The sequence below is a fragment of the Typopeltis vanoorti genome, chromosome 13, assembly GCF_054136105.1.
Source record: "Typopeltis vanoorti isolate ZY-2024b chromosome 13, IOZ_Tvanoo_1.0, whole genome shotgun sequence".
Classification (NCBI taxonomy): Eukaryota; Metazoa; Arthropoda; class Arachnida; order Uropygi; family Thelyphonidae; genus Typopeltis; species Typopeltis vanoorti.
In genome coordinates, this window is record NC_143561.1 from 68,238,635 (window position 1) to 68,252,132 (window position 13,498).

At 35.0% G+C, this 13,498-nt stretch overlaps 1 protein-coding gene and 1 long non-coding RNA gene across 2 annotated transcripts in view; one reads left to right on the plus strand and one right to left on the minus strand.

The window, feature by feature from the left end:
• LOC150100250 (uncharacterized) overlaps nt 1-13,498 on the plus strand; it is an 87,380-nt gene that overhangs the window by 15,455 nt on the left and 58,427 nt on the right. The window contains exon 3 of the long non-coding RNA XR_016549280.1: nt 11,148-11,227. This is a non-coding gene — a long non-coding RNA (uncharacterized LOC150100250). The remainder of the gene's footprint in view (nt 1-11,147; nt 11,228-13,498) is intronic.
• LOC150100253 (uncharacterized) lies at nt 1,679-13,492 on the minus strand. The gene is made up of 3 exons (XM_090403127.1): nt 13,216-13,492; nt 6,055-6,195; nt 1,679-2,021 (listed from the first exon to the last, which is right to left on the minus strand). The coding sequence occupies exons 1-3, from the start codon at nt 13,268-13,270 to the stop codon at nt 1,867-1,869; spliced, it is 351 nt and encodes a 116-aa protein (XP_090259253.1). The 5' UTR covers nt 13,271-13,492; the 3' UTR covers nt 1,679-1,866.

The window sequence follows — 13,498 nt, forward strand, 5'->3', positions numbered from 1 at the left end:
AAATGATGGCTAACATGTACAACGTATTTTGAATATTAGGTTATTCGTGGCAAATATAGCAGATCGTTTGGTGACCATCAATTTTTAGTATATTTTGTGCAAAAGTTTGGTGTCATTAATGAACAGTGAAATCAGCAGGTGGTGTTTTATGGATCACTTGTAAAGAAACTTTGTAAAATTAAAATAAATCATAGAAATGACAACATTAATTATATTATATTAATTTTACCAGTAATTATAATATTACATTGTCCTGATGATAATAATTATAATATCATGTAACAAATTGTACACTACAGTCATGTAATTTCTTTGAAAGATAATAAACTGTTGTTAAAAACATAATAATAATAATTATTATTTTGAACATATGATGGATTGAAATACTAAAATATCATACTTCGCTCTACTTCAGTGATTTTATTTAATAAATAATGATAGCTTTGCTTTTAAGGTATTTTGAAGAGCTAAGATTTTATGATTTGATTTGATTAATTATGAAAATCATGGCATGTAAATTAAGCAATATTGATCAACTCTTGTCAGATCATAGCAACACACACACACACACACACACACACACACAACGACCATTGAGGTGATTATACTCGAATCTCAACACTGGAATAGAATACACAGCGGACAGTGGTAATTTAGCTTATTTCTTACTCAGTGACTGAATATGCAGAATTTGACCAGGAAAATTGAGAAAGAAGTATTTATTTTCCAAAATATTCCGTTATGTTGATTCTAAATTGAATGTTTTTCGATTGTTTTTTGAGATGCCGCCTTGTCACTGGCCCTCTCCATCCGATAATGTTTCGATGCCAGAATTAAGAAACGCATTAATATAGTTATATGTAGAGAGTTAAGGGTTTTATTCTATTGACAGTTTTTTTTTTTTTTTTTCAATGTTTGGTCGGAGAAGAAAACGGCAGAGAAGAAATTGCTTGCTTTTTCCAATAAAAGCGATTCGCGATTCAAGGCATATTATAACATTAAGAGAAAAATGCTGCTATTAATAATAATAACAACCGATTTTGTATCACATAAAAGCCATTAAATTTTTTCTTCACATACTGATAGGTAAATAGTTAACATCTTTGCTTCACCACTGGTAGTTATACAGGGTTAAAATTAGCCATAGCATTAACAAAAGCTTATACAGTAAATTGTCTACGTCCACGAATAAACACGTGACTGTGATATATTAGGCGACTGTGGTAGAGTTCACCTAGGCTAACATGTGACAAGTGAGATATTTGCTTAACTGGTGAGCCGACACAAAATTTTTCAAGTCCTGATTATATTAGTTATTAATTTTATACGGGTATTAGTTATTAGTTTTATTATTTTGCTATTTTATTTTATTATTTACTTACTTTTGTTAATTTTATTCATTTACTATCATTGTTTATTTAATATCACAAATTACCTGTGTGTGCGAAGGTATAATATGTCTATAATAAGCACTTTGTTGTGTACAGATTGTGGCGGAGTTAATTTTATACAACTCGCAATTTATGACAACGAATGGATCAAATTATAGTTCGTGATTAATAATTGCATATTTGTTGTGCAATGTGCACTTGAATTACCTCGCTCATCCTTGCCACTACTCTTCCAAGGGTACATGCTGACAGTTTGCTAAACTGTTTAAAACCTTCGAAAACAAAAGTGCATCATTAAATTGGTTTATTGCGTACATGCGCACATATACAGACATTACTTACTGATTCTGTTGCGTCATACATATAGCCTTTATATATATATATTACTAATACGAAAGTAAGTAAATATTACGGTTTAAAAAGATTTTTCATAACAGATCATTAAAAGAATTTTTTTATGTACACATCTATTCATTTATGCTTGTACTGTGCAGCGTTTGTGGTCTGAACTGCTCTCTTTCCACTTGCGCATTCCATACCATACTAATGTTGATGTAGTTGCAATGCCAGTAGCGATACCGACTATAATTATAACGTAAAACGCTGCAGGATTTTTTTTCTTCAAGTCATCTGAAACGAATAAACATGGATTAAGAATTTAAATAGTTGCGACATCATTTAGTTATTTCTTTTATTCACCCACTGAAATGACTTTTTAATGAAGTTATAAAAACGAAATATGTACTTACAGAGGTTGAGGATTCGTCATCATCAGCAGCAGCCATTTATTGTCCACTGCTGAATGAAGGCCTGCCCCCCCCCCCCCCAGAGTCCTCCATTCATTTCAATCTTGAGCCGCTGAGTTCCTGCTTTCTCTTTAATCTCATCCTCTCACGGTCTTTCTGCAGCTCTCTTTCCATTCTGATATTAATTTTTCTCTTTGAGTGTTTCATTATTTTTCTCTTTGAGTGCTTCACGCCGTTTTCCAAATGATATCCAACCAAGTTGAATTCTACGTATAATTTCTTCTTTACAGTCACCCTCTGCTGTGCCATTTTGTCCTATGTAAATATAGGCTTATTGCGTACATACTATATCATTTTCCTGTCTTCAATTTGTACTGGCTTTTTGGTAAAATATCACACACACACACACACACACACACACACACACACACACACACACACACACACACACACACACACACACACACACACACACACACACACACACACACACACACACACACACACACACACACACACACACACATTCCATATCCTGGAATCCCCCATCATGCATCTCTTGCCCACACCTTCAACAGACTGTCGATCACATACTTTACGACTTTACGACTGTCAGTTACTGGACTCCAACCGGATGTCTCTTATACAACACGTCATCACTTCTGAAGTCAAGTGATCAGTGTCCAAAGAAACTTATCCAAAGGTATTACTCAGAATTAATTAAATTTGCCAATACGATCACCCTTTCAGTCGTTATAATGTAACATTAACTACTGATATTGTGTGAATTATAAAGTGAAAATATAGGCGGTTGCTACAAAAATATAAATGTTAATTACTACTTGTAAGCGACATGTAATATATGCATTGTATGCAATGCATATATTACATGTAGGAATAAATTACTTCCTGGTAGGGTTTTGCGAGGAAAACGAAACACACACACACACACACACACACACACACACACACACACACACACACACACACACACACACACACACACACACACACACACACACACACACACACACACACACACACAAAGGGTACATGCCTTTGATTCTAGTTGCTGATTAGAGGAACTTTTCTGTTTTTTTTTTGTTTTTTTTTTTAGTAGAATTTTTTCTCCTGGAAGCTCAGATTTGTTAACCCAGAAAGATAAATCCACCACAGACTCCATTTAGGATTTAGATACACGATATAGAGCCTGTGTAGCTCAGTAGAAAAGGCGTTTGCACTCTACGACGCTCGACTGCACGACGAAAGGCGTTTGAATCTAGTCGCCGACTAGAGGAACTTTTTGTAAGCATTTTCTTGACCGGTTCCCGAGTTAGTCGATCTCTCCCACGGGATAGCGGGTTTTTTCTCTAGGAAGCTCGGGATTTTCGTCCCGTAAACTCAAGAAAATCGGCCGTCAAATCCACACTTTTTAAGACATGAGAAATATTGTATTGGGGAATAGGGACCACGAGATGACGTGGTCCCTATTCACTGCGTGCTCTAATTAGTGATATCCTTAGGCCAGCTATCTCTGATTGGGTACCAGTGGAGACTGAACTGCCCACTCAATCTCCAAAAGTTAGACAGGGCTAAAATGGCCTCGCCTACTCCATATACGGGAATAAAAAGGCATTAGCTTATTTTTTTTATTCTGATATAGCAGTAGTTGTCTTTTACACACACACACACACACACACACACACACTCTCTCTCTCTCTCTCTCTCTCTCTCTCTCTCTCTCTCTCTCTCTCTCTCTCTCTCTCTCTCTCTCTCATTTTATCAAACTTCATGAAATAGGTGATAAGTAAGGGTGTAGGCTGGCTACTTAGCAATTTCCAAAATTTAGATAAAGCTAAAAAGAGTTCCGCTACTCCGTTTTGGTAAAAAAAAAAAAAAACGCTTAAATAATTTATTTATTTTGTTAGTTTGTGAATTAAACGGATTTTCATTGTGCTTTACAGATATTTATACTGTTTAAAATAAATTATAGCTACACTTTACCTCAGTGGTGTGACTTTTTAAGAATAATGCTATGGAATATACCGGTGTAGGTCAGTGGAAGTAGTATTTGACTCCTCAGCACTAAACTGACCGTAGACTGACTTCGGGCGGTTTAGTGCTGACTTGAGTTCAAGTCTACTAGAGGAACTTTTTCTTTTTTTAAGACGGATATTTGTAGATGCTACTATAGAAAGCCACCCAAGAATAAATATTTGCATTGAAGAAGTGAGACAGGTATCGTGAATAAAACACAAAAAAATAAAATGAATTTTTGATGAATAGTTTTCTTTATTCATATGCTAAATGATCTCATTATGATGGGCCTTTAACTTCGTCTAGGAAAATGGGAGAATTTGGATGTAGCAACTCAGTTATACTCCCTTCTGGCCAACAACACGCTGATCCTGGTGTAGACCACGTGTACCTTGAGTCTTACCAATTAAATTAAGTCAGAAAATAAGGGTGGTAGATGATTTTCATACCTCATATGATAATACAGATAAGACAATTTTCTTATTAGAGGCCTGAAGTAAAATGGAAATAATTATGTTTGATATCTAGAAAATGATTCTTGCTTATTTAATCGTTGGTCCATTGGTAATCTTCATGTAATAAGTTCTTAGCACATAGAACGCTTAGAAATTTCGATCTCCTTTGACTTTCAGAAACGAAGTTGCCGAAAGCAGTTGTATTATTATAGCTTATGGAGAGTGCACGAACTTTAATATGAGTTGCCTTAGTATTGTACTACTTAAAATCAGGGGCCAATGCTGGTCTTGAAATTCACCCCTTCCTCTTGTTATCATTCAGGGAGTGAGAGGTGTGATTGAAGTCTGATTAGCGGAATAATGAATTACTGACCATTTAAAAAACTATATATTTAGAAATTTATGTACATTTAATCATACAAATACAACATTTATTTTACGAATGATATTCTATCTTTTTCAGTTTAGCTACTTGAATACAAATTCTACCCTACGATTATTCTTTATGAATTGGTCAATAACATCGTCATAAAAAGTTGGTTGTAACTTAATTTTCCCAAGCAACACTCACACTTATAAAGGCTGGCTGAAGCTCACTGGCTAGAGCTACTCTGACTGCGTATGACCTTATGTTTAAGACGACGTGAAGGGAGCGGAAATGGCTATGCGCGCGCATGAAATCACAGTACTGCAGCGAAGACCTGGAAGCTCCTACAACCGAGCAAGCCAAGGTAGCTTTGACTAGACGAGCAAGCATCGGCCTTCGATACACAACGCAAAGCTCAATTATTGCCGCGCAAGCTTAAGACGTCTTCTATCTACAAAAATAAAAACTTAAATGGAATGCTTATAAATGCATGCATTTATTAACAAATAAATAGTACTTCTTTCTCAATTAATGAGCTTGCGCAGCAAACATGGAGAATTCGCCCCTTCTTAAAATACACAGTCCGAAAGGGCACCAATTTGTTGTCTTTTCTAGTCTTTCGTTGTCTCTAATTTTAGTCTTTTGTTGTTTTTTTCTAATCTTTCGAGAGATTCTGCAATATAAACATTTTTATCTATTGTTCATAGATTTTTTTTAAAAAATGATTATATTGTTTTTCTATATTTAATTTAAATATCTTCAGTTTTTCAGTTTAATGCTGCTGCATTATTTTGATAAAAAATTAAAAGACGTTCTATTAATTGCATGCAGTTTTTTTGAGACAATTGTGACAAAACGTTTGTCACAATTTGTTGTTTTAAAAGTAATATTTTTTTCATAAACTTGGAAAATCTTATTGAAATGGATCTCACTAAAGATACATTTTATTTAAAAAATTCGATAGAAGAAATTCGAGAGAGAAAAAAAGAATTCTTCCAGAATAATCAGACCCGTAATCTGCTATGAAATATATAGCAAGTTCTAACTACATTTCTTACCTCTAGTAACACAGATGTTTCCCTCGGGCGAAATATTCCAATTTTCTGCACATACACACACTTCGCCATTGCATAGACTGTTATTCTCATAACTTCTGCAGTTCTCATGAGTACTGCATTGTTGTCCAAGCTTATATGATCCTGTAGCATATGAAAGAAATACAAAATATAAAACACCAGATTGTGCAACACACGTAAATAAATAAATAAAATTCTCTAATAGCCTTTTGTCTGCAAAGTAAGCAGGAGGAACTTTTTAGTCCTAACTCAGATTTTGAAGACAAATGAGAGCCAATCTCCAATCTTCATCCCTCATCGATATCAGAGTTCAAGACTATTATAAATAATATATCTTTCTGATAGATAGAGAGAGAGAGAGAAAGTTGTCGCCGTCTCGTGGGCTTAAATCGGAATAAGTATGTATCATGTCGGAAATCATGTTAGTTCTGCAGTCTATTTTTGAGTTGCGAGGTTAAAAACCTGGGTTTCCTGAAGAAAATTTACCTTTTCCAAGGAACAACTAATTTGAGAATTGGCTGCAGAAATGCCTAGAAAATATTCCTCTAGTCGACGACTGGAATCGCACCTTTTTTTTTTTCTTTTTTTTTTTTCGGAGAGCCACGAGACTGCACAGGCACATTGTGCAACGTTCAATATTCAATTAATTTATTCTGAGAAGGTATCTGGTATATTCCATTTTGGATTGTTGGATTGTTGCTGAAACAAGTATCACATTTCTTTGATTTGATGACTTGATGTATATTTGAGAAATGTTATGTTTTTATCTGATTACAATATGCGATAAAAATAATTATTATTACAACAGCAAAATATAAATAAATATGAAATTTTTTTTCAGAAAATGAGTCCTGAATTATTTTTGTGTGGGTTTAAAGTAAAAATTTAGAATAATTTTATCAAACGAAAAAAAAACGTTCAATGGTAGATCGTCTTTTCTTTTCGCTGTATAATTCTATATAACAGACATATTGGTCTAAATATGCCTTGTCACTAAATTTAATAATTTTAATTTTAGCATCTAATGTAATTACGGTTTACGAGACTTCTTTTTTCAAAAGAAGCAACAGTACCCTTACTTCGATTTTTATCTGCCAGCAGTAACGGCAATAAAATAAGCCAATTGGGTTGGCAACGTCTAATAAGAAAAGCAATCAGTTTGGTCGGACAAGAGTCTTACACGTAGCAGAATAATTCAAAAAAATTCAGAATAATTCAGAAAATTCACCGAAAACAGTTTATCGAAAAAAAACAATTAATCGATAAAAGTTCATCGATGAAGAGACGACTGACAAGTGGCACCATCTCGTGATCCCTAATCCTATCACTATGTGTTTATTGTCTGACATGGTGTGGATTCTACGATCAATTATCTTGAGTTTACGAGACGAAAAACCCGCTTGTCCATGTCAGATATTGACTAATTCGAGAACCGATTGAAGAAAGGTTTAGAAAAAGTCCCTTTAGTCAGCGACTAGAATCGAACTCAAGTCTTTCTTCGAACAACCTAGCACAAATAATGTAAAAGTTATTTCCACTGAGCTCTTCGACACAAGAGATTGCAAAGTAAGAAATAAAATAACAATAAATAGAAAATATAATAAAAAATAGTAAAAAAATTACTACCATAATGGAATTGGACGATGCTACACCCACTCTTCCAAACAGGCGACTTAATTAATGTTTACTAGACTTATGTGAAATATTTATTGCTTTCATGGAATGCTTATAGCAGTGCATGAACGGTTGTATAAATTAAAATATCTCTTAGTCATTTTATGGTGAGAAGTCGACTTTCTCACTATTTGTAACAAATATCTCCATGTTGATCCATAAGCAACTTTTGGTTCTAGTGGCTGCCTGCTATCTCGTTTTCCACACGTGAATTAAAGAAAAAGTTCCTAAACACAGCAATTTTGCTTTTCTGCTTTCTCTCGTTGGTCATAGCAGCGCTATAATCATCATTTTAATTACACGGGAAGCGGATTAAAAAAATTAAAAAAAAAAGATGTATACACTGCTTGGAAAGAAGTCAACGGACACTCCCATAGGCAAGGTACATCGTACCATGTAACGAATTGCGTGTTTGTAGCCAGTATAAATTGAGGAATATGATGCTCCAAAGTCAGTGCAACTGTGTACGGGTAAAATGGCTGCGAGCAGTGAACTGAGGGAGTTTGAAAGAAGTGTCACGGATGCCATGTCGCTGGCCTATCTGTTCGGCAAATTGGTGACAAATTGGGCCATCCCAGGTCAACAATCAGTGACACCATACTGAGATGGAAACGCAAAGAGTCAACTACAATACTACCAGTAGCGGACGACCCACCACACTCACCGACGTGACCATGGGCGTCCGCAAATGGGGGGGGGGGGAACAAACGGGGCACTTTCCCCCCACGGATCTACTTGTGGAAAAAACCAGTAAAAAAAATCAGCTAATGCCTTTTTATTCCCGTTTACGGGAGTAGACGAGGCCATTTAGCCCTATCTAACTTTTGGAGACTGAGTGGGCAGTTCAATCTCCACTGGTACCAATCAGAGATAGATGGCCCAAGGCTATCACTAATTAAGCGGTACACAGTAAAGAGGGACGGCTCAAATGTGCCGCCATCTCGTGGTCCCTAACCCTAACACAATATATTTTAATGTCTGAAATAATGTGGGTTCTACGGTCGATTTTCTTGAGTTTATGGGACGAAAAACCCGAGTTTCTGGGAGGAAAAACCTGCTTGCCCGTGCCAGAGATCGACTAACTCGGGAACCGGTCGCAAAAAAAGGCTTAGAAAAATTTCCTCTAGTCGCCGACTAGACTCGAAACCAAGTCTTCCTTCGTGCGGCCAAGCGCCGTGGTATGCAAACGCCACATCCACTGAGCTACACAGGCAAAAAAAAAAAAAAAAAAAAAATAGTAATTAAAAATGTATTGATGTAATTATTTATTTGTCTCCAAGCTTTTCCCCCACCGCATGGAAAATTTTCTGCGGACGCCCATGGAGGTGACCGTAAGGTGCTACAAAGAATAATGTGAAAAAAAAAAAAAAACGCCATTCGTCGGTTGACACGTTGAATGCGTAGTTCCGGGTATCGACTGGAACACGAATCTACACAAAAACATTTGGAACAGCGGCTCACAACATGGTTCCAATGGTAAGTACCGCAACACGCAAGCCTCACATTATTCGAACCAACACTCAATGGTGCAAAAGAGCGTGTACTGTATGACATGGAAGCTAGGAAAGCTATGTGATGGAGCGACGAATCACTTTTCACTATCTACCAAGCAGATGGTCTGGCGGATGTCTGATGAAAGTCTCTTATCAGAGTGCATAACTTCAACTATGAAATTCGGAGGTGGCGGTGTGATGGTATGGTCCTGTTTTTCCTAGTTTGGTCTCGGACCTGTGTTTGTGCTGTTACGAATATTGAAGTTCGAGAGTTATCTGAACCTTGTGGAAAATGTAATTTTTCTTACTGTGTGGCGTTTTTACAGAGCTGATCATTGTCTTTTACAGCAAGATAATGCACCGTGTCATAAGGCTGCTGCTGTAACCGCGTTGTTTGTGGACATTGACGTCACCACACTTGACTGGCTCCATAGAGTCCTGATCTGAACTCTTTTGAACATCTGTGGGATGGAGCATCATGTGAGGTCAAGGGACGTCGGCCCCACAACAGTCCACGACTTCATTACATGCTTACAGGAAGAATGGTCCAAAATTCTCAATGATCACTATCGCACGCTTGGGGAAAGTAGCATGTCCCGTGGGATTGCTACAGTCATTGCAGCGAAAGGAGGTCCTACATCTTATAAAGGTGGGTGCCATGGCTGTTTTGTCTTCATATTAGAGTACCCGTTGACTTATTTCATAGCGGTGTATGTGTGTGTGTGTGTGATCACCTGATTCGAGGTTGATATTCTGTAAATGGTATGGGAGTTAGACACAACATCATCCAAACATATATCCGACACTAATTGGGACAAAGGCTGTTTGAATTTTTATAATTGACTACTGAGTTTTCGAAGGAAAAAAAGAAAATAAAAATAATACTCATGCTCCTACTTGTTGAAGTGCTTGTTCAAAAAATTCTAATTCATGTTATAAATGAATTATAAAGAAAGAAATAATACATAATGCCGCAACTCTGTGTATTTCATGCATACCTCACATGAAGGAAAAATAAATTAAAAAGTTACTTTTTACGCTTAACCAGCCACTGCGGTTGGCCAGTTAAGTGAGAAAGCGACGTTTCTGTTTTGTTTTGATGCATCAAAATTCATCAAATTTTAATGTTTCTTTTTGATGACTTGCTGTTTCCATGCTGTATTATTTATGCTCTCCACGTTATTGCCAATATAATGTTTATGGATTTTGTAATGAAAATACCGTTGGGTTGTCTCTGAATATCAGCCGATTTTCTAGGAATTGTGAAAGAGCTGAATTTCTTTTCACAGTTGTTATTTCACCTGGACGTGTAGTTAAATTTTTTGAATCCTTTCAAACATGGATATTTACAAACTTCGAAATAGGAGGAAAGGAAGAAGAAAAAGAATGAAGTATATTTGTATAATGTACTGAGGAGGAATGTAGTATTTTTGAGTTTACATGGTGTAAATTCTTGAATAAACACTTCACCATATATTATTATTATTATTATTATTATTATTATTATTATTATTATTACGTGACACCTCCAAGGAGTCCATGGACTCATTGTTGGAGGCGCACTATTCTACTACAACTCACGGTCTATTACTTAATAATAAAGGCTACACCAGTTGCACACATATTTGACTGCTTAAAAAATGTTATTAAACCAAGTAAAAAAAAAAAAAAAAGGCAGTGATTCGCAATACAACGGAATTCGTTTTATGACTGTGCTATGGAACCTAACATGGATACGCCTATATAACTAAGTTGAGTTTTGGTTATTTATTTTTTAAACGTGTGACATCGCTTCAAAATTCTTTTTAAATACGATAAGCTTTATATGTACTGTAGTTTACTTGAAACTGAACGATTACCATCTAATTTTAACTCGCTTTAAAAGCAAGCATTTTTGTTCGTTCATAGAAATGTCGACGTCAAGTGTTCGAACTTTGTGAAATGTTGTATTTCATTATGCAGTTTTCCAGTACAAGAAATATGAAGTGGTAAGTCAGTTTTCAGTTTGCTTATAAACAGAATTTGTAATTAAGCCTAATTCAACTCTGCAGTCCTTTAAAAATGAAAATTTTATTCTCAGTGACCATATAATAAAAATAATAATGTTTATTTATATAATACTTATGTAATTTGCTCAGTTACTGTCTAAACTTTATTTTCAGTTGCTATATAATAAAGCGAAATATTACTTTCGAGCGGGTGCAGTCCAAAGGATTTATATATTAAATCATTATAAGACAGAGAAGGCAATAAGAGCCCTCCTTTACTCTATTGCAGGGGTTCTCAAACTTTTTAAATTTTGTACCACATAAATAAGAATCAAAAAATATATGTACCACCATTTGCTTTGCTTTATATTTTCGATTAGTGTTTGTTTTACTTGAGCTGCCATTTCGTTAATTCGTCGCGAAACAGTGTCATCTGACAAAGAAACAACAATCAACTTGGCTGCTGCTGTGGGCCAAGAATAGACATCAAGGTGTCTTTAGCTGCAGGTAATATTCAAGTTTCTCCAATAGTATGTGGTTTTGCAGTTTGAGCAATTCTCAAACTAACCAAATATGACGCTTCCTCTGCTCGTTCGTTAATTGTAGTAAAAGAATGAAGCGAACGTTTGTTAGTTTTCATTTCAGTTCGTTTTCTTTTAAAAAAAGTCGAGAGGGTTACCTTTTAAACAGGCGTGTTTGTTTTGAAAATGCCGTAGCAGAAGCGATGGTTTCATCGAGTGATTCGAAAATTGTTCGTAACAAATAACGCACTGGAGCCTGGGGTCGTTTTCATCCTCGTTCCAAAAAAATCCATATTCCAAATAATTTTCATTATACTTTCTTGTAGCAGTAGCATTTCGTTTTCTAAATGCTTCGTGAGATTCAGGATTAAAACTAGAAGTTCTAGCTGTGTCAGTGTCGTCTGCTAGCCGTTTCCTCTTCGATTTTTCAATTCCTAACCATTTGTCCATTATAACGAGGATATTGTTATTATAATGACGTTACATTATATTTTATTTGACATTATAATGTCAAATAGAGTGACGCTACTATTATTATATTCTATATACTTTGCTAGTGATCTCATTCATAAACAAAATTCAGCACATTCCCGGGCGTTCGCAAGAACATTACATCTCGGTAGTTTCTTAACAGTGGTGTCAGCATAAATCAAAAACGTCACTCCACATTCATACGAATATAAACATAATATTTCTTTTTAATATCATTTATGTTAAATAATAACTTTCCTTTATTTTTTTTGACGGAATATCACAATTATCTTAATAAAATACATTTTCACGTAAAATAATATATTACTCTTAAACTTGCAACAATCTATTGCTTTTGTTTTGCATTATGTTATATGTACTTTGTTTATTATAATTTTTTTACATACAAAAATACTATTTCAAAATAAATATTAAATATGAAAACCCTTATGACACGTTAATGAGACTTCGCATCCGAAAATTCACATAAAACTGCAATAAAATTTATTTTGTTCGTTGTATTCGATTCGCCAAGCTAAATTCTTGGAACAGTCTACTCGGTACAATATTAAAATACATTTTTCTGAACATTTATTTAAATATTTTGTGTAAAAATTGTACCACAGTTTGAGAAACGATGCTCTATTGCATTTATTTCCTATTTCGCAATGAATTTTTTCACATTCAGGTTCTCACTCCTCGAGATCCCAAGCCTTCGGCTTCGTACTCATAATAATAATATTTAGTACGATTCGTGAATTATAAGTTGTAAGGCAGAAGCTTATAGGCGCTGTATAGCTACGATTCCCTACGTTGTTGGATTTCTCAGTACTGTAATCACCTTTATTAGCTACGTATTATGAGAGTGCATATATATATAATATATATATATATATATATATATATATATATATATATATATATATATATATATATATATATATATATATATATATATATATATCATAACAGCATCGCTAAAATTATTTTACTTACCACTGAGTATCACTCCTTCAAATATACATAGCGTGATAGCTTGTAATAACCACATCTCCAGTCAGTAAGGGCATAAATATAATGTACACTTCAAGTGTTGCCCCCGATTTGCGATAGCCTTTTGGAATGTTAGCTTAAGTTCTTGTAATTATGTCTTTAAACAATGCACTTACTACATATGGAAAGATTCTTACTATCCGTTTTTCCTAAGATGTTTAGAAGTATATGACATACTTCAAACTACACTGTATGCGGATATCGTTATCATTACGGACGCTTGTAG